Source organism: Monomorium pharaonis, chromosome 1 (genome assembly GCF_013373865.1).
Source record: "Monomorium pharaonis isolate MP-MQ-018 chromosome 1, ASM1337386v2, whole genome shotgun sequence".
Taxonomy (NCBI): Eukaryota; Metazoa; Arthropoda; class Insecta; order Hymenoptera; family Formicidae; genus Monomorium; species Monomorium pharaonis.
In genome coordinates this window covers 27581520-27604276 of record NC_050467.1, presented here as the reverse complement: position 1 = coordinate 27604276, position 22757 = coordinate 27581520, and the positions used below count along the sequence as shown (strand labels likewise).

Below are 22757 nucleotides of genomic sequence, written 5' to 3'. Positions count from 1 at the left end.
TGAAAGTTAAAACTGAAAAATGAAAGATGTCTGAAAACAAAAAATAGGAACTAAAAATATAAAAGTTCGGACTGCAAAAAAAAGTCAAAGCTGGAAGAATAAAAGTTACGTTTGAAAAAATAAAAGTTAAAAATGAAAAATAAAAGTTGCGTCTAAAAAATAAAGGTTGGGACTGAAAAGATGAAAGTTGGGAGTGAAAAATAAAAACTACGTCTGAAAAATAAAAGTTGGGTTTGAAATAATGTAGGTTAGAGCTTATCTCGTAAACTTTATCTCGTAAACTGTCAACTTTACAACAAAGTGTAGGAAATGAAATATGCGCCTCGTCGAAACGAACAACTTTTGTCCCGAACACTTCGCTATACCGCTTGGTTGCGGAGAAAAAGTAGAAAAACCTTATCTCGTACACTGTCGACTTTACAACAAAGTTTGTAGGAGATAAAATATGCGCCTCGTGGAGACGAACAACTTTTGTCCCAAACACTTTTCGCTATAACGCTTGGTTGCGGAGAAAAAGTGGAAAAACCTTATCTCGTAAACTCCCAATAAGAACAGGATCGCTTTATATACGTTTGTTAAACGTAAGCATGGTGTAAAACTGGTATAGATATGACATGTACGTATATGGGCTACACGTTTTTTATATGGTAGTGTAATATACGTTTATAATAATCGTTTTTACTACGTATGTATAATACGAAACGTATTTTATACGTTGAAAAATAATTTATAAAACCGCAAAATTTTATCTACGTTTATACTACGTATAAAAATCATACAATATTCTAATTAAATTAACGTTTTTCTAATACGTTTATTATTTATGAAAAATATCCTTTTAAATAACGTATTAAGAATAGGATTTAATATCCAGATATTATATACTCTTTAAATACGTTAACAAAAGGTTGAGCATATATTATATTTATACGCTTGCATTGCGGCAAGATCTGTATAATACGAAACGTATTTTATACGTTGAAAAATAATTTATGAAACCGCAAAATTTTATCTACGTTTATACTACGTGTAAAAATCATACAATATTCTAATTAAATTAACGTTTTTCTAATACGTTTATTATTTATAAAAAATATCCTTTTAAATAACGTATTAAAAATAGGATTTAATATCCAGATATTATATACTCTTTAAATACGTTAACAAAAGGTTGAGCATATATCCAGGTATAATCATTCAAACTTTAATGTTTTTTTTTGGTTATTAGTTTTTTAGATAAAAATATTTATTTCTTTTATATAAATTAATGACAGAAAATCAATTTATTTACGAATTTAAATATTGGTGCACAATAAATATTTTACATGTGAAAAAATATCGCGGCCCTTTGCACTTCCTAGTAAATCGCCACGAAAATCGCGCGTGGTGTTTTTGTTCGAGCCTCAAAGCTTCTTTGCAATCTTCGCGACCACGACGTCCGGCGCCGCGACACCAGTCTTCGCGCTCTCGTGGCTCGCGCCCTTTTTTCTCGATGCTCGACGATCTTGTGATTTGTTTTTGTTCGAGCCTCGAAGCCTCTTCGCGACACATGCCTTCGCGCCTTCGTGGTGATCAATTTCGTGTCTCCCTGGTCTCCAGTCAGTTTAGTGCAGTTTAGTGACGAGCGTTGAACAGAATATTGGAGATTGGACATTTATTTTTGTTGGAGTCTCGAAGCTTCTTCGTGATCTTTGTGCAAGTCTTCACGCCTTCGCGACATTCGCGATCACCGATTTTGTAACAAGCGTTGAACAGAACACTGGAGATTGGACATTTACAGGTATAAATTATTTTACTCCTAATGTTTTCTAAAATAAATGTGAATAAATGAAGGTATTTTTACGTTACGTAATTAGATAAAAATATAGCGTGTAAATTATTTTTAGACGTATGCGATTGTCGGCAGTTTCCGTTTTCAGAAATCTTTTGAATTATTAATTCGTGTACTTTTATATTCTTTTTAACTCTAAGATTTATTTTGATTGAATTTATCATTTATATATATTTATTACATAAATCAAAATAGTATTTTTCAATAAACTTTATTTTTATTTTAATGGATTTGTAAGTATGTAACTATTTTTATAAATTGTAAATTTAACTATGCTACAAAGTAATATTTAAAAACACATTATTAATAAGACAATTTCTGAAAACTTCGAATCTGCTGATAATTGCGTACGTTTGAAAATAATTTACACACGATATTTTTATCGATTTAATTAATGTAAAATATATTCTTTTTCTTAGAATTTATGTGAAACTTAACGACAAAGAGAACAAAGAAGGATGTTACAAAAAGGCTCGCTTTTTGCGCTGCTGGGGAAAAATAAAAGAAACATCTTATAGTTTTTAAAGCGAGGAATTTGATGGTATAAGTTAAAATTACGTTATATGACGAGAACATAGAAATGGATCTTAAATCGAGAAAACGCGTGGCATCGCAATCATTCGCGAGACAAGATTGCTACGTTACATGTGTGTAAAGTATAAAATATTTTATAAAAATGCTATATATATTTCGCTATATTTAATAACGAAAATACTGACGCAACGGTCGTGCGCTTGCACGAACGTGTTCAAGACAACTTCCTCCATCCATTGAACCGCCGCGCGCCGTGCAAACGTATGAGAACTTTCCTTTGCGCCTCATATTTTTGGTAATAATTATAGAATTTTTATAAGATATTTTATACTTCTAATATTAAGACATGATGTATCACATTGTATATTATCGATACAACGCAGTGTCTTGTCTCGCGAATAATTGCGATGTTATGCGTTTTCTCGATTTAAACTCAATTTTCTACGTGTTTCTGTCTTGTGACATCATTTTAACTAACATCATCGGATTTCTCGTTTCAAAAACTGCAAGACATAATGTTTCTTTTACTTCTTCCGAGCGGAATGAAAACAGATTTTTTCGTAACAATCTCCTTTGTTTTCAAATTTTAAACGTAAAGCATTTCTTTATGTTTCATCGTTTCAGTATACATTTTACTGGAGAATTTGGTCGCCACTATTCCTCACCTAACGCCCTCGTACTTCATTTTTGTTTCGAACCTCGGAGCTTCTTCGAGACACCGACCATCAGTGTGACGAATTTTGATACGATTACAGGTAAACTATGTTCTACGCTTTTTCTTTAAAAATTTACGTAGCTATCTTGGGTTTGGATCGAAGTTTGAACAAATAATAAAAATTTAAAATAATTAATAAACAATATAAATTCTTCAGCCAATTTTAAGATTAAAAAACGATATAAATTGTATAATATACGTTTGAAAATAATTTATGTGTAGTATTTTTTAATTATCTTTTTGTTATTTTTTTAATGTAAAAAATTACTGGAATGTGAGAATATTAACATAAAGACGAATTAAATAATTAATCGAAATTTAAATAAAACAAATTTGTTGAAAATTATTATTTTGATTTTAATCATAATATGGGTTTATTTGCAAAAATTTTAATTGGAAATTTCGGACTTTAGTGGATAATGAAATTTATATTGCACAAAATATTGCACAATTTACACGTTATATTTTTATCTTATCACTTAATGTAAAAATACATTTATTTGTTCCTGCAATTTATGTGAAAATTAATAACAAATAAAATAAATATGTTAAAAAATTTTATGTGAAACATGTTTTGTTTATATAAATACTTTTTTATGTATATAATAATTTACCGTGAAAATTATGCGTGAATTATACGTGAAAATTTGTTGGTGTCACTTTTTACACTTTGAGTCATTTATTTTTACAATTTTTACAATTAAACCTATGTTATGAAATTTAAAACAATAATTCGATGCTGAGATCTCGATATATGTTTTAAGTTAGTACAGGATATATTTCATGATTTGTTTAATGATTTATAATATATTATATAAAATAATTATAATTATTATTTACTATAATAATTATTATATAAAAATATAATAGTTATTATTATTAATAAATATTTTTACAGATTATTGCTTTAACTTTATGTTTTATAGGCATAAACAACTTAATTATTAATTATCATTATTAATATTAATTGCATAACATTGCTAATTCATAATTTTCTTGTTTTTTAAAGGTATTTCGAAAAATGTGTGATAATATAAGGCTTTTAAGTAAACGCCAAAGGCGTCGAAAGGTAACCCAGTCAGTGAAAAAGATATTAACAAATGTGAACATTGAAAATAATAATTCTAATATTTTGCACAATGTTGGTAATCTTTTACCTGACGTATGCTTCAATGTCAGAAATAATGATCCGGTAAATGATGATATGATAGTAGAAGTAGATAATGTAGGTATGCTAGATTATGAGAATATTCCCACTATTTTGGCTGAAAATCATAATTCTAATAGCATCTTTGAAGGTAATCTTTTTCATTCTGCCGAAAACGTCTATTCTTCTGAAAACTTTGATGAGAGTAATAAAGACAAAAATGTAGTGACGCATACTTTCTCAGTAAATCCAAAAACTTTTACTAATAATTTGCGTCAATTAGCTAATGTCCATAATCTTACACATGCTGCATTGGATCAAATTTTGAATCTAATTAATCCAGCCTATCCATTTTTGCCTTCTACTGCCAAAACCCTACTTCGTACACCTAGAAAAGTAGAAACAATTCCTTGTGATAATGGAAAGATGTGTTACTTCGGTGTGAAACATTGTTTAATTCGTAAATTACGAAATGGTGGATTAAAACAAAATATTCCAATTGTTAAACTGATTATAAACATTGATGGGTTACCTATATTTAAAAGTAGCAGTACGAATTTATGGCCAATTTTAGGTCGTAGCGATAATCTTGTCGATGACCGTCCATTCATGATCGCATGTTTCTGTGGCGAAGAAAAGCCATCAAATTTTGACCATTATCTCAATCCTTTTATAGAAGAAATTAGTTCTTTGCGAAAACACGGTTTTCAGTATAATGACAAAATATTGTATGCTGAAATTGAATGTTTTGCTGCCGATGCACCGGCAAGAGCTATGCTAAAGATGATCAAAGGACATTCAAGCACATATGCATGCAAAAAGTGCACGATTAAAAAAGTAAAAAAAGCAAAATATTTTCCGACTAAAATAAAGAAATCGGTAGTTTTGCAAACTAATAGTGATTTTATATGTAATAAAATAGATGGTCGTCATATCAAAGGTAAATCGCCCTTACTTGCATTAAACATAGATATGGTAACACAGTTTGTACTAGATCCTATGCATTTAGTATACCTAGGAAGTATGAAGCGTCTACTTATAATGTATTGGGTCGAAGGAAAACGTCCTTGTAAACTCTCACGACAAAACATTTCAGCTATAGATTACAATATATAAATAATACGTCCATTCGTCACTGCGGACTTTTGTCGAAAGCCTCGAAGTCTAATGCACCTACATAGATTTAAAGCAACAGAGTTTCGTTTTTTTACTTTATATAGTGGTCCAATTGTGACATATAACATTCTTGACAATGTTAAATATGATCATTTTATATTATTTTATGTAGCAATCACCATCTTATCCAGTGCGCCTTTGACCAAGTCTTACTTGCATGTTGCTGACGAATCTATTAGGCAATTTGTTCGCAAAGCTCCCGAAATTTATGGTGAGGATTTTGTTGTATATAATATTCATTCATTGTTGCATCTTTGCACAGATGTACAAACATACGGCCCTTTAGATAGGTACGGTTGTTTTCCTTTCGAAAACTACCTCCAATCATTAAAAAGACGAATTCGCTCAAAACGATTACCTCTAGAACAAGTATGCAATCGTATTGCAGAGGAAGACATTGATGTTAAAATGAAATCAACTACGAATTTTGTGCCTAAACAAGTTCACTACCCAAATCGAAACATAGTTTCGCATTTTACATGTGAAAAATTAATATATGGGAATACAAAATTATCTTGCAAAATTCCCGACAATACTGTAGCCATTGGCAATCAAATTTATGTTATCAGTCAGATTATTTATATAGACGGTAAATATAAATGTATTGGAGCTTCCTTTAAATTCTCAGAGGATTTATATCAACATCCAATACGTTCGTCTAAACTAGGTATTTTTTATGTAAAAAGTATAAATGTGAACAATTCAACTACATTTTTTGTTGATGACATCGTATAAATGCCTTCGATTGCCATTTATGGATGGATTTGCAGTTTTTCCCATTATTCACCATGTGTTGTAATTTTTTTTTAACCGAAAGTTGCTGCGTTATAATGCATAAGTAGCATAACTAATTTAATTAGACTTTGAATAATATATTCACACATTCTTCGTAATTCTTTTTAGACAAGAAATATTGTAATTTTACATTTGCAAAAACTAATAAGTATATATATATATATATATATATAGTAGCGAATAAAATATACATTTATTTATTTATATTTATTGTGTATATAGAATTATTAAATTATGTCTACAAACATAAATAAAGCAAATAAAATGTATGCTCTCGTGGAGTTTTTAAATGGAAGCAAAAAAGAATGTGCCGTTGTGCCACTGATATGGCTCATAGAAGACCTGAAAATTTGTTATTGGCCGAAAACAAAAACTGAACAAGCGTTTGAAAAACTTGTCTTAGATAATGTACCGTACGACTCAACATGGTACAAATTTAAAGCTCACAGAATATTAAAGACTTTAGGTATGGATCTCGATATAAAATATAAATTTATATTTTTTTATTTTTGTTATTACCATATTTGTATTTTATTTTGCTTCATTTTTATGTTGTTAAATAATTGGTTAAGTCCGAAACGTACATTAAATTTCTCAGTCATGTCATAGGGGGGTTAACTGAGTTTTATTTATTTATTCATATTCTAACACCTTGATTTCGCTCGTATTTGACGTTATTTCTTTTATGATCTAAAATTAGATATTTACATTTTTTAACGTATACATATATATGTAATATGCAGAAGATTACAATGCCATTATAAAATATATGGAGATTATCTTGGAGCATGGATCAACAGAAGATGACGGAACAGGTATTTCGGACGTATCTCTGAAACAGAAATTGCAACCATGCTATGATGGGGAGGATTCCAATACTTCAGAATCCGATGACTGTGATTATGCTAAAAGGCGTCAAAAGAATCCAAAACATTTGAAAGATAAGTCGGATTCCGATTCCTCCGACGTATCAATTGTAAAGAATAAACAAAAGGAAAGGTTTGATGAAGAAGAAAAATCAAAAGATGACTATGAAGTAGATACTAAAAAGAGTAAAAAAAATCTGAAAAATTCGAAAGACATGTCTGATTCCGATTCCTCCCACGAATCGATTGTAAAGAACAAACGGAAGGAAAGGAGATTTGATGAAGCAGAAAAATGAAAAACCTCTAACGCCAGGGTACAATCTCAAAGTTAGTATACATTGTAAAATATTTATCTATATATGAACGGGTGAAATAGATTGAGATATATTTAGAGGTCCCGGCACTTTCTAATTACCTTGTATATGTATATGTATCATACACTAAAAATAGTATAAAAAATAAATAAATGTGTCATTATTCTTTTTTAATCAAAACATATATACCGGCCAAAGTAAAATAATATGAATAACTTTAATATTTACAGAAGCTTTAAATACTGTTTACGCGAGCAGAAAAGAAAACAACAATCCGATTTCTCCGATCAGAGGGAGAAAATGATTCAACGGGCATCTTATCGGCACAACAATTTTAAAAATATGTTATAAAGAAATTTGAAGAAGTAATGGTGTTGCTGGAACAGAGTAATGCTTCTTCTGTTCGTCTTCTGAATTCTCTTCAGACGTACATGAATCCAACTTCAAAACCAGATGGATTTCCTGATTTGCCTTTGACAACCGACGATGAATTTCGAAAGTTGGAACTGATGCTATCAGAAAAAGCGGCGGATAACCCTAATGGCCGAAAAGAACCCGCACTTGCTTATACATATTTGGTATATGTTCAGAAATCTTTTTTTATTGCTTTTTTTTTATAACATTAAAATTATGCATTGAAAAATGATATACTTATAGAAAGGACGATTGTCAACAATTGGTGGAGCTGATCAGAGATCCTGCGTCATGAACATATTAAAATTTGTAATGACAAATCAGCTGGCTATGTCTTACAATTGGAAGGGGCTACATAATAAAAAAAGTTTTGAAAAAACAAAACTACGTGAAGTTATTACGGGTATGTAAACAGTTATAAACATAATGTTCCATTTTCTATATAATTTCCATAATTCACATCTATGATCAGATTAAAATATCTTCATTAAAATATCTTCTTGGTCAATCTTTTACAACATTTATAAAATATTTATAAAATGTATAAATATGTGTAAATATATATTTTTTTAAAGATTAGAAATTTGTAAGGTACATATATTAGAGCGTGCCAAAAAATGAGAAGTTTAAAAGTTTAGTTTTTTTTGCTATAAACTTTTCGTACAATGTGTAAAACAGCAACACAAAAGAATAGAATTATTTATGTGATGTTCTTTCCTCAAAATATTTTAGTGTTACAAAACTGTTAAAAATATATTATTTTTGTCAACTTTATGGGATCGACATTTTAAAATTATTGTTGTTTCCAATTTAAATATATTTTCTTTTTTACAGAAGCGGCCAAGGTTCAATTCCGTGGAAAAGAATCATTGGACGCAGCAATAAAAGAGGCGATTCAAAGTTGGCTGAAGTTAGCGAAAAGTAGACACGTATACGGTTCAACCAAAAAGTAGTATACTCATTTATACTTTTTAAATATTTTAAATATTTAATTTATATACTGTTTAAGAATAAATGATATTTTAAACAAATTGTCAAACTTCCTACAATACTTATATAAATATATATATCAAGAGGCACGGTAGTGCCTCGCGCCAAGTGTACGCGCAGCGAGGCACCACCGCTGCTTCTTTTACGCGAGACGCCTTTTGCGATTTTCTGTAATTATCGGATTCTCAATAACGGCTGAATCGATTGATTTCTAAATAGGTTTAATGGATAGCTTGGATTCGATTTATATAATGAAAGTATTTTTATTTTTCCGCTACATGACTTACGAGCGAAGATATTGCGATTAAAGTTTTTCGCTCAAGAGTAAATCTGTTTAAGAAACGTCGTAGTCATCGTCGTCGCCCGGCCGCTAGGACAAATGGCGGCGGTTTGTATTTTGTACTGTTGCTTTCCGCGCGATAGATGGCTTACGAATTGACACGGAACACGAGTAATTATAGGTTTGTTCTTTTTAGTTGTTTGCTACACTAGTTTCTAACTTACTGCACCAGTGCAGCAGTGCAGTGAAAAAGAACAGACCATTTGTATCGTGATTGGCGATCGGCGCGCCGCGTATTGAGGTAATGATTTGAGGTTAATCATGTGACAGTTCGAGGTTAGTGTCATGTTGACGTGCGCGAGGTTAATGACAAGTTAATTTTTATTATACATAATTTTCATCTTACATCGTAGATTACATCATGAAAGAAAATATGGCTATGCCTAAATTGATAATTATCTCAGATAAGTTACACAAAATTGTATGATAAATATTCTGAGATAAGAGTAATACTTTGTATTATGTTTTATTTTTAGTTTTTAAAAGAAAGAGAGGAAGAAGTGTCTTGTGCGAAGTGTATACGTCCTACTGTGGATAAGAAGCCAAAATCATAAAAAATCTATTTAAAAAAAAGAGGATAATGTTGGAGCAAGCAAAAGTAGTACCCAGTACTACGCTATTTAACTCAACTACCTAACGTCAAGATTGAACGTACTACTTTTACACACACATCACTGTGCAGTTCCGAATTCATGCGGTCCGCATTTTCCTTTCCATATTCTACAAGTAATATAGGAAACAAGATAGCTATTGCGTCTACTCTAGTCCACAGGTCGGGCGCAAGGAGATGGGTGTGAGTGTGCCACGTGCAACCTGGAGATGTGCTTACTGAAGGGATTACTATTAATAATTTGCAACATATCAGTGAACGCGAGCCAAAGGACTTTGATCTGTTGGTGCATCCATGTGCCAGGAGTATTTTTATGAAGCATTCCAAGTAAGCTATTGAGAGCAGGTATACCCTGAAAGTCCTTTGTGAAGGGAAGACCAGATTATGGCAACGGGTTGTGCATATTTCATTGTTTCTTGGTCTATCTTTTCTAGATGGCATGATGAGGAAGAAGAGTCAATTTCAAATAGCAGATGCAAGACTTTTGAAGAACAGCAGTTGTGGTACAATATTATACTTAGACAGTATAGTTTTACAACCTAACTTAAAGAATACAATCAAATGCGTTGCCTCAGCCATTTATCATATTAAGAATAGAACCTTGCAGCGATAGATTAATATATTTGATAAACTACACTCATTAACGATAATATATCACTTCTGTAAATTTTTTTTTACTTTCCTTTATTGAAAATTCCATAATTTTAAGTTTGATCCTAAGATTTCAGCTGTTTAACGTTGACTGATGGTTTAACTATATAAATACTTATATAGTCAAAGTATGTATGTTTAAAAACAGTATCTAACAGTATAAATCTATCTTTCAGAGAGATGGTGTTTCTGATTATGATGATATAAACTTAATCCGGAGCATAAGCAGATATATAAATTTCTAAGAACATTGTTTAACGCCGCTTAGCTCACCACTGACTGTACTATTATAACGCTGGTTTACTTTGAACACGTACTTATGCAGAAAGAAGATGCTGTAGATGCTGCAATTTAATATAAATGTTCCTACTAGTGTATATACCAAATTACTTATTACTCTCAAATGTAATTTATATGATTTAAGAAAATAATGATAATGAAAATTCTTTAGTTTAAAGTTAGTAGCATTGATTGTTTAAGTTAACATAATCCGGAGCACAAGCAGATATATAAATTTATTAAGACATTATTGTTTAATGCCGCTTAGCTCACCGCTGACGGTGCCATTACAACATTACTATTATTACATTATTATTACTTATTTTATTTATATTATATGCCAAATATTACTTCCTATAGATTTTCCTGTTTTATTCTATTGTATTTCATTTCACTTTTCATTCGGTTTATTGTAAATATTGAAAAACAAGAAATATTTGGCATATAATATAAGTAAAATAAAAATGTAATGGCATCATCAGCGGTGAGCTAAGCGACGTTAAACAACAATGTCTTAATAAATTTATATATCTGTTTATGCTTTGGATTATGTTAACTTAATACAATCAATGCTGCTAATTTTAAACTAAAGAATTTTTATTATGTGTAATTTGGTATATACACTAGTAGGAACATTTATATTGAATTGCAGCATCTACAGAATCTTCTTTCTGCATAAGTAAGTGTTCAAAGTAAACCAACATTATAATAGCACAGTCAATAATGAGTTAAGCGGCGTTAAACAATGTTCTTAGAAATTTATATATCTGCTTATGCTCCGGATTAAGTTTGTTATAATCATCAGAAACACCATCTCTCTAAAAGATAGATTTATACTGTTAGATACTGTTTTTAAGCACACATACTTTGATTATATAAGTATTTATATAGTTAAACCATCAGTCAACGTTAAACAGCTGAAATTTTAGGATCAAACTTAAAATTATGGAATTTTAAATAAAGAAAAGTGAAAAAAATTAGATAATAGTAAATATATACAAAAATAAAGATAGAAATAGATCATCATTGATTTACAGAAGTGACATATTATCGTTAATGAGTGCAGTTTCTCATCAAATATATTGATCTATCGAGGTTCTATTCTTAATATGAAAACGAGGCAACGCATTTGATGGTATTCTTTAAGTTAGGTTGTAAAACTGTATACTGTCTAAGTATAAATATTGTACCGTAACTGCTGTTCTTCAAAGGCCTTGCATCTGCTATTTGAAATTGACTCTTCTTCCTCATCATGCCATCTAGGAAAGATAGACCCAGAAACAACGAAATATGCACAACCCGTTGCCACAATCTGGTCTTCCTTTCACAGAGGATTTTCAGGGTATACCTGCTCTCAATAGCTTACTTGGAATGCTTCATAAAAATACTCCTGGCACATGGATGCATCAACAGATCAAAGTCCTTTGGCTCACGTTCACTGATATGTTGCAAATTATTAATCCCTTCAGTAAGCGCATCTCCAGGTTGCACATGGCACACTCAGACCCATCTCCTTGCGCCCGACCTGTGGACTGGAGTAGAAGCAATAGCTATTTTTGTTCCCTATATTACTTATAGAATATGGAAAGGAAAATGTGGATCGCGTGAATTCGGATAAAAAGGGATGGTTATAAAAAATATACATATTCAATTTAAATTTAATTATGCTTATATATTTATTTAATTAAAAATTACATTTCGTACAAAAAAAACCAGGATGCGTTTTATGCTCTGAAACAATAAAACAAAATGTTATTTATTTTGTACATTTACTGTGATGTGTTGTTTTTTATTATTACTTATATTACTTACTTTTTACTGATAGGTAATATATATATTTTGGCCTCTGCCAATGTGCTTCCCACGGCCTCTCCCGCGTCCTCTCCCACGGCCTCTCCCGCGGTCTTGCCCGTGGCCCCTTTTTGATTTCTTGCTCCCGCGTTGCCAGCGAGGAGCTGTAAAAAAGAAAAAATAAAACATTAATAAAATATTAATATTCTTTTTTTTATCATTTAATTAGAAAGAAGCAAATAAACCACTACAAAGTCTTGACGTAGAATGGAATTGAAACATATCTTAGCATGAATTCAAAAAACAATGTTAATATACTATGTAATCTGTGCACAGTTTTATAATTTGTTTGTATTAAAAATGATTTGATATACGAGACTGAAACGTCTACTTATGTTACACTAAGATAATATACGTTTTCTACGCCAATACCTTGTAGTGGCTCATTTGCCTCTTTCTAATTTAATTTTGATAATTATTATGTTGAGCCTTGAAATTTTTACTTACGTCTTGTATTTTGTTGTGGCAATGCCGGTGGTGGTGGTGGTGGTGGTGGTGGTGGTGGTGACTGCATAAATCCTCCCCACGGCCATATCCACGGAGCCCATGGGTACCATGTCGGTGCTGACGCCGCCGTCACCGTCGCCGTCGGCATCGGCGTCGGCGGTAGCGGTATTGATAGTGGTGGTAAGGCCGATGACGTCGCCGGCGGCGGTGGTGGTGGTAGGGCCGATGTCGATGTCAACGGCGGCTGCGACGGTGGTGGGGCCGATGTCGACGGCGGCGGCGGTGGTGGGGCCGACATTGTCGACGGCGGCGGCGGTGGTGGGGCCGACGTTGTCGACGGCGGCGGCGGTGGTGGGGCCGACATTGTCGACGACGGCGGCGGTGGTGGTGGCGGGGCCAATGTCGTCGGCCCTGCCACCGCCGCCGCCGTTGGCGGCATATTCGTTGTCTGCTGCACATGCAGCTTCTCTATTTCGGAAGCTGCATGTGCTATAATTTCGTCTCCCACTGAGTCCGTCTCCATCATTCTGAAAATAAATTTATTCTTTAGTTTATTAGTATCGACGGATATCGTAGGAATGTATAAATATTTCTTAAATATTTGTAGTATTAACGATACTTACATTACGTCTTCGTTGGCCGCCATCTTTTTGATTGCACTTTATCTTGGGGGCACAGACTTTTGCATAACGCATAAATAAGGCTAATATTCATGTGTCGTACGACAAACTGGTTGGACGTTCTTGATTGGTCACAGACTATAGAGAGGTTTCCGAGTCTTTAGAAATGCTCTATCTTATTGTTAATTGAACAGTCTAATTAACTTGTACGATACATGAAATGTTAGCTTAATGCCCTAATGCATAACGCATAAGAGAATTAACCAAAGATTTTTATTTCTAGCGTTTGCGAACGCAGCTTTAGAAATTTTATAGCCGTTTGGATGATGTCTTTATTGTTGATAGATTGTTTATGGCCGCGGTTTGTCTTCATTGATACAGATTATCAATATAATTTGATTATTATTAAATCAAACGTGAGAAGAAAGTATTGAAAATAATATTTTAGTAAGTATCAATAAATGTATAACTATTTTCAAAAGACTTTTGGAATTTTACAAAATTAGATAAAAGCAAGCGGGCATTAAGAGTGAAACACGGTTATGTTATTTTTTATTTATGTTTTGACACGTTTATACTTATTCTGACAATCCGAATTTTAACAATGCTTTTACAATTAAATAAGTTAACATTTTATGATCTGTTTAAATATGGATTTAGGTGGTCGATTCTGTATTTCTGAAGGAGTAAAAATGTGAAAAGTAATAATGTTTTTTAGAAACATAGAACCTTTTGTATTGAAAAGCTAATTCGTCAATTTTGAAGAGCTAACTTGTTAAGTTTATGAAAATATGAGTATATTTATGGATATAAGTACTGCATCCTCAATGCTCGTTTGCCTCTATTTGATTTTTATATTATTTTATAATTAAAATAGTGTAAACTGGAAAAAAATTAATATTTTTATTTTTAAACAGAGCATCTCTACTAACTTATTTCCTAAGGCCGGTATTCATAGTCGGATCTTATATTTAAGATCATCTTAAGTACTGTCTTAAGATGCCATCAGCCAATCACAGAGCCGTATTAGCATTTTAAGATATTGCTTGAGACGATCTTTAAATAAGATTTAACTATGAATACCAGCCTAAATGTCGGAAATGGCTTTAGATTTAGATATGGAAAAATGTTTCAGATGAAAATTGTAGGTAGGATATTAATAATGGAAAAAATATGATTTTGAAAAAAATCGATGTTGCCAAGGTCAGGAGGACGTTATGGTAATACATAAATATTAAGGTGATCTTGTAATCTTGTTATTAAATACCGGACCGGGATTCATATTCGAGTCTTATTTTAAGATTCGTCTCAAGCAATGTCTTAAGATACTAAGGACGGAATTTATAGACCGATCTTAAGTTCAAGAATTGTCTTAAGTCTAGCTTCGAGCAGACTTGAGACTTACTTAACCAATGAAATAATAGCATTGACGTCTCAAGATCGTGCTTGAATAAGATCGGTCTATAAATTCCGCCTTAATATTCTGATTGGTTGATGACATCTTAAGGCAGTACTTAAGACAATTTTAAAAATAAGACATGTCTATGAATATTGGCCATAGTCAAATCTTGTGGCTTGTTCTTTTTCGCTGCATTGTTGCACTGTTAGAGTAAGATAAATATATTTTTTCTCACTCTAACTTATTGCACGAGTGCAGCAGTGCAGTGGAAAAGAACAGGCCATTATATTTAAGATCATCTTAAGTACTGTCTTAAGATGCCATCAACCAATTATAGAGCCGTATTAGCATGTTAAGATATTGCTCGAAATGATTTTAAAATAAGATTTGACTATTAATACCGGTACCGGCCGATGAATACCGGCCCATGTCAAGTCCACGTGTTCATCATGTTTTAAAGCCGTTTCCAAGCTTTAGGGGATGGGTCAGACTTTTGAGATGTTATGTTAAGCCTCGTCTATAATAGCAATAGTGGTAAGGTAATTGTAATTTGCGACAGTCAATGAGTATAAAGCTTTTATGTTGCAATATTTATAGTCGGGTTTCATATTTAAGATTATCTTAAGTACTGTCTTAAGATGTCATCAACCAATCACAGAGTCGTATTAGCATTTTAAGACATTGCTTAAGACAATCTTAAAATAAGATTTGACTATGAATATCGGCCAATGACCTTACTACTACTGCTATTGTAGACGAGGTTTTATATGTAATATTTCTTTTTTACATGTTTTTAGTCACATAGATACTTATATTATCTACTGATTTAGAGAAAAGAGGTAAGGCTTTTTCTTTTTATTTTTCCTTCTTATTTTTTTTCCTTTTTTATACATATATAAATACAGCTGCTGTGCGCGTATATAAAAACGACTGCTTTGCGCGTTTATATAAATACGGCTGCTGTGCGCGTATATAAAAACGGCTGCTTTGCGCGTTTATATAAATACGGCTGCTGTGCGCGTAAAAACGACTGCTTTGCGCGTTTATATAAATACGGCTGCTGTGCGCGTATATAAAAACGGTTGCTGTGCACCTCAAAAACGGTTACTGTGCGTCAATACAAAATTGTTCTATTTATTATAAATAATTATTTTACATAAAAATGTCCATAAAAACAAAAGAACAAGTAACGCTCTCGTCAGAAGAAAAAAGTATTATTGTTCAAGGTGGATGGTTAAAAGATATGCACATGGAGCATTTTAATCACCTTTTAAAAAGTAATTCAAGTTATAAACCCGTTAGTACGTTGCAAACTTATATTCCTGATACAATACCGTCTATGTCAGAAAATGAAAAACATATACAGATTTTACATAGTTCTGATTTTGATTTAGATACTTGTGAATCTAGTTCATTACATTTGTATAAGTTACATGAGCTATTAAATGTAAATGGACATTGGGTGTGCTGTTACTATGATAGAAAAAACATATATATATTTTTGATTCGTCTAATAAAAAGAAGTTGCACAAACGTCATGAACAAGTTTTGAGACGATTATTTCCATTTTATTCTTTTGATAAAAAGCCTATAAGATTTCCTACTGTGCAACAACAACCAAACTGTAACGATTGTGGGGTTTTTGCAATAGCTTTTACTACTTCGTTATTATTCAATATTAAACCCGAAAAAGTAAGATACAACATTAGCAAAATGCGCTCGCACTTATTAGACCTTTTTCAATTTAATAAGATTGAGCACTTTCCTCAAGATTTAAAGTATGGTGTGCCTCAGACAGTGCTTCCATTAGCAGTAATAAGAGCAAAAGAGGCTGAAGCGTTTCGTTTACGTACCAAACGTCAAAGTGAAAAAACGCAATCACAGAAATTGAATCAAAAAATTTGCAATTCTCAACAAACTAAAAAAGAATTATCAAGCATATTAATATCAAAAAATATTGAGCAGTTTGATAAATCTCAAAATAAATCGTGCGTAGAAAATATTGATTCTAATAATAAATATAAAAATAACGTGAAAGTTTACGAAGTAAACAAAGATATAGAAAATAAATTTGCTAATAATCATCTACAAAATAAAAACGATTTTGAAGTCAATAAAAAGAAACGTCGAGAAATGACGCTGTCGTCAGAACAAAAGAGTATTATTGCTCAAGGTGAATGGTTAAATGATCTGCATATGGATCATTTTAATCATCTCTTAGAAAAGTATTCTGCTTATAGACCTGTTGGAACATGGCGAATACAAACAATAGATAGAGTGCAACCAATATCAACCAATAAAAAACATATACAGATATTACCTGTTACGAGGTTGGGACTACATTGGACATGTTGTTATTATGATACAAAGAATATATATATTTATGATTCTTTTAATTCAAAAATATTAAGTGACTGTCAGAAACAATTTTTGGACAAATTATTTCCAACGTATGATTTTATTAAGTGTCCTGTAAAATTTCCTTTTGTGCAAGAACAACCGAATACGCATGATTGTGGTGTTTTTGCCATAGCATTTGCTGTTTCACTATTTTTTAACACTAAACCCGAAAATGTAAGATATGACGTTAGCTTAATGCGTACGCATTTAATACAAATGTTTGAATCCAATAAAATTGAGCACTTTCCTCTAAAATTAAATCAATTTCAAGAAAATTATGATTCTTGGCAAACTAAGGAAAAATTAAATAACGATTTAATAAAAACGCAAAGCTTAAAAGAAAAAAAAATACAATCAATAATAAATAATATTTATGTTGAAAAGATTGATAAAGGATTAGAAAGTGAATTGTATATTGAAAATATTTATCATGAGATTGATAATGATGTATGTAGTGATAATAAGCAAGAAAAAATAAACATTCAAGATACAAATGCAGAAAATAAAAATAAATATTCGGAATATAATTTTGAATTAGGACATATTAATAAAAATAAACAATATCAGCAAGAAAACAATAAACATAGTAACAACCAAGCGCATTATGGTGAAAAAATAGAAAGTTATCGTGTTAAAAAGCGGCTCCGATATCAACAGGATTTAGACACTAATCGTGCTAAAAAACGAAGACTATATCAACAGGATTTAGAGAATAATCGTGCTAAAAAGCGATGTCAATATGAACGGGATTTAGAAAATAATCGCGCTAAACAGGTACAACGATACAAACGAGACTTACAAAATAATCGCGCTAAAAAAATAGAACGTTATAAAAGAGATTTAGAAAATAATCGTATTAAAAAACGATGTCACTACAAAAAGACTTTAGAAAAACAACGTGTACAAAAACAGATACGTTATTTCATCAATTCTGAGCGTGAACAAGAAAGACAAAAAGAATTATCTTCTGATCGTAAGTGGCTTTACAATAAACGATATTATCAGAAAAGAAAATCTGAGTCCATATTTGCAGAGAAAAATTACAATATTGCCAAAAATGTTAATAAAAAGTATTCAAAATTTCGATCAACAAATTTTATAAAAATTCACGGTTCTTTTGACATATTAGTTAAAAATATTTTACATGTACAAAAAATTACAGATTGTAGTAAAGATTATATTGAAGAACGACTAAAAGCAGAACAAATTGTACGCTGGTGTTTCATTATTAGAAACAATTATATTCGTAATATATATAAAACGTTAAGTCTGCTTAAAAATAAATCGGAAACATGTTTAACTGTTGCTGCAGAATATTCTACAGTTGATGATAAATTAAGTGCGTTATGTGGTATATCTAGACATACAGCTTCGTCCGAGAATTATTTCACGGATTCCATGTATCATAATATTACTTCATCCGAAATCAATATAAGTGAACCTTTAATATTAAATACAAGAGGACAAATTGTTAATGCATTACCTTTAATAGAAGCACGAGCAAAAAAATCGTGGTCGTGCAATATTTTATGTAAAATTAAGAATCCGTTTCTAATTGATAGATATCAAAAATTCTTACAAGCTATAAATAAATGTACTTTGAAAAACGTACCGGAATTAATGCAAAAAATTTATGAATGCACTGTGACAATTTTTGATAAGAAATTAGGTAATGCTAAGAAGGGCCATGCACATAGTTGTTATATTGATTTAAATCTTTGTAAAGCTATGTCTATTCCAATGCAATTATTATCACCTCATTTCCCAAAAGTAAGAAATATTAGACGTTTGCTGTATCAACTTTACAGCTTTTATAAAAAAATATTAGAGCTGGATGAAGCGTTAACTTCTGGTGAGGTTGATAAATTAAAACAAATTATAACTTCAGTACAAGAGAAAGCAGATATGTACAAGCATCAGCAATTTGATACAATTTTGAGTGATGATGATATTATTTCTAAATATCATAATGCGTTTATAGCTTTGAAAAAACGTTCATTGGACACACTGCGGTATATTTGTGTGTCATGTGAGAGACTTTGTTATAAAAAAAATGTTTCTAAAATTAGTAAACTTCAGACATGTAGAAAAAATCCAATTTGGAAAGATTTAATGGCATACGTAGAGCAACAAAATATTAATCCGCAATATATATGTCATTATTGTGATAAAAAATTTCGTAGCGGTTTGTTGCCTGCTTATTGCATTTTGAATAATCTCTTTGCTAATGATGTACCGGAAGTAATATCGTCTCTTAATCAATTTGAGAAAATGCTTATACAGAGAGCTAAAGCTTTTCAAACTGTAGTTAAAATGGGAACAGTTTTTAATAAAAAATTTCTGAGAGACAAAAAATACAGAAAGTTAAAGGTACAACTTTTCATTTACCACTTCCCTTACAGGAGACTTTTAATAAATTATGTTCTAAAACTGATCCAATAAATTTAAATCATGAACTATGTATTTTGGTAAGAAATATTCCAACCAAATCAAAAATTATCTGGGAAGATTTAGTAGATCTTAAAAAATTTATGAAGCTTTAAAATGGTTAAGAATTAATAATTTCTTATATTCTGGTATTGTATTGCCCAATACTCACAATAAATTAAATTTGGGAAATCTTAATAATGCAGAATTTTATATTCAAGAAACAAAAAATGATACAGAAGTTTTATTTAATGAAGAATGTAAACCGTTAAATAATTCAGATTTACAAATGCAAGAGATAACAGATCACATGGAAGTTACATTGCATCAGCGTGAGGCTATGTTAACTCAAAAAGATGAAAGTGATAGTTACTACGAGCAATATACTATATATCCATTGTATGAAAAAAAAAGAAAATAAAACTGCGACTGCCTTGTATCAAATGTTAAAAATTCAAGATTCATCTTTGGATAATCGCGAAAAGAATTTGGATTTGATGTGTTTTCCAGATTTATATCCATTCGGTTCGAATGGACAATGTGATGAAAAAAGACCGGTCAAACTTCAAGAGCATGAATTTATTAAATGTCGTTTAACGTCTAGGCATCCACGATTTAGATTAAATCAACAATATTTATTCTATTTGTTAAATAAAGCGAATATTCGTCAGTTAAGTCGTGGAATTTATCATAAAATGAATATAACTGATCCACGAAGTCGTTACACGGCTGCAGAATACTTAGATGCTATGTCTAAAGATGCGTTGGAATCCAATTTAAATACTATATTTCTTCACTTCGAAATACTGAGCAATATTGGCGTCAACCAAGAAATGATTTAGATTGTATGACCCGACATTATGGACCTGCAACATGGTTTATAACGTTAAGTCCTAGTGAATGGTTATGGGACGATTTAGGTGATTATATTCGTGAAGTTAATGGATGGCAAAACTCTTCGTTGAGTACCAGTGAACTTGTTGCTAAAGATCCTGTATCAACGTCGAGATTTCTTGATAATAAATTTCGAGCAATGATAGATTTTATTTGTTCCAAAGATTGTCCAATTGGTGAAGTAACACACTATTTTTGGCGACGAGAATATCAAGGTAGAGGTATACAACATTTTCACTTGTTAGTTTGGATTAAAGATGCACCGATTTTCGGTGAATCCTCTATAGAAGAAGTTTATAAATTTATTTTAAAATACATAACCTGCAAAAAGCCAGATAAAAATATTTCGCCATTATTGTACAGACGTGTTACTACGCATCAACGACATAAACATAATGATTATTGTCTTCGTAATAAAAAAGTAGGACGCAAAGTTATTCGTTGTTGTCGTTTTGGATTTCCTCGTCCCGTTACTGAAACACTGCGTATGAGAGATGTAGCAACTTCGATAGCAGGCAGAAAACAATTAAAACATCAAAGCAGATTGTATGATCTTCCTCGAACGGCTGATGAAGTTGATATTAATGATTACAATTCTGCTCTTCTTACTGCATGGGAAGGAAATATGGATATACAATATATTGGTGAAAAGTCGACACTGCTTACATGGTATGTTACTAAATATGTGAATAAACCAGGGAAAAGTGAGTTATCGGACTTTGATCTTGAAAGTTTTAAGAATAATAAAAGCAAATCATTGGCAAGTGTTCTTTGGAATTATGGTTTACGATCTCTAACTAATAGAGAATGTGGAGCTCTTGAAGCTGCTGATACATTGTTAAGTATTCCTTTATATGGGACTGATCGCAATACAACTATTAAATGGTTAAATGTTAATCGCATACGACAGAGGAAATTAAAAAGTCGTAAAGAAATTGAAACTCTTGATGGTGAATCTACAGATTATATTTTGTCCATCTGTAATAGATGATTATTATCCAAATAGATCGCAAGAATTGGAGTCTGTATCTCTTTATGAATTCGTACAATGGTATGATATTACGACGATCGAACCGCGAAGTAACAATATTGAATATTATAAAATAAATAATAGTCATTATCTTAAACGGCGACAACGCGCATGTCTTATTAATCACTATAAATACAATGTTGAAACACGACCAGAAGATTATTTCTTTTCTTTATTGCTTATGTTTAAACCATGGCGAAATTTAGAGGATCTTAGAGATGATTGTGATACTTATGCGCAAGCATTTGAAAAAGAAAAATTACATCTTACGGAGGCATTGCAATACCACGAAAAGATACAAGAGTTGCAAAAAGCATTTGAAAATGCAAAAGAGTTAGTTCGACAAGAAGATGAAAAATTACAAAAAATGTGTCTCAGGATGACCCTGATAATCCGATAGGTGTTCAAAATATAGAAGCTGGTGAAGCGATGCAAGATTTTAGAGATCTTGGTAATAAAAATAGATGAGAAAAATCGATGTTTCTGAAATGATACAAAATTAAATTTGGATCAAAAAAGAGTATTCGATAGAGTTATTGATACTGTAAGATTGGGGAATTCAATATTACGATTATATGTTAGTGGAGAAGGTGGAACTGGAAAAAGTTTCTTAATTAAACAATTAAATGCTGGATAAAACACAATCTTAACAAAGATACTGCTCTAGCGGCAACCTACTGGTATAGCAGCATTTAATATTGATGGTTTGACAGTTCACAGATTGCTCCAATTACCCGTTGAACACGGTCAGACTTCAAAGTATAAACCATTGTCTAATCATGTTTTAAAAGTTTTACGTGCAGAGCTCAAAGATGTTGTTCTTTTTGTGATTGATGAAGTGTCAATGATATCGAATTTGACTTTAATGTATATACATCTTCGATTGAGTGATATTTGATACTAATGATGTCGAAGAGGGTTGGTTCGGTCGAAAACACATTCTTTTATTTGGCGATTTGCTTCAATTACCTCCCGTAAGTGAGGATCCTTTTTGTGGCAATTATCTAATGACAAAATTAAGACATGT

General features: G+C 31.5%; 1 protein-coding gene across 3 annotated transcripts; it reads left to right on the top strand.

The window, feature by feature from the left end:
- The first annotated feature begins 1351 nt into the window (after positions 1–1351).
- LOC105829644 (NF-kappa-B-activating protein) lies at positions 1352–9670 on the top strand. Of its 3 annotated transcripts, XM_028194831.2 has the most exons (6): positions 1352–1780; positions 2990–3120; positions 6942–7391; positions 7609–7956; positions 8036–8195; positions 8627–9670. In XM_028194831.2, exons 4-6 carry the CDS (start codon positions 7747–7749, stop codon positions 8743–8745), a joined length of 489 nt encoding a protein of 162 aa, XP_028050632.1. In that variant the 5' UTR covers positions 1352–1780; positions 2990–3120; positions 6942–7391; positions 7609–7746; the 3' UTR covers positions 8746–9670. The 3 variants fall into 3 exon arrangements, with proteins under 3 accessions (XP_028050632.1, XP_036148279.1, XP_012524118.2); XM_036292386.1 differs by lacking the exons at positions 1352–1780; positions 8036–8195; positions 8627–9670 and having other exon boundaries at positions 2647–3120; positions 7609–7716; XM_012668664.3 differs by lacking the exons at positions 1352–1780; positions 2990–3120; positions 8036–8195; positions 8627–9670 and adding an exon at positions 6418–6664 and having other exon boundaries at positions 7609–7716.
- Positions 9671–22757: the final 13087 nt, after the last annotated feature.

Coding starts and splice junctions, on each gene's coding strand:
- LOC105829644 (XM_036292386.1), top strand. CDS start 2,712: ATGATGTATCACATTGTATATTATCGATACAACGCAGTGTCTTGTCTC. Junction 3,121..6,941: donor GAATTTTGATACGATTACAG/GTAAACTATGTT, acceptor TGTAATATGCAG/AAGATTACAATGCCATTATA.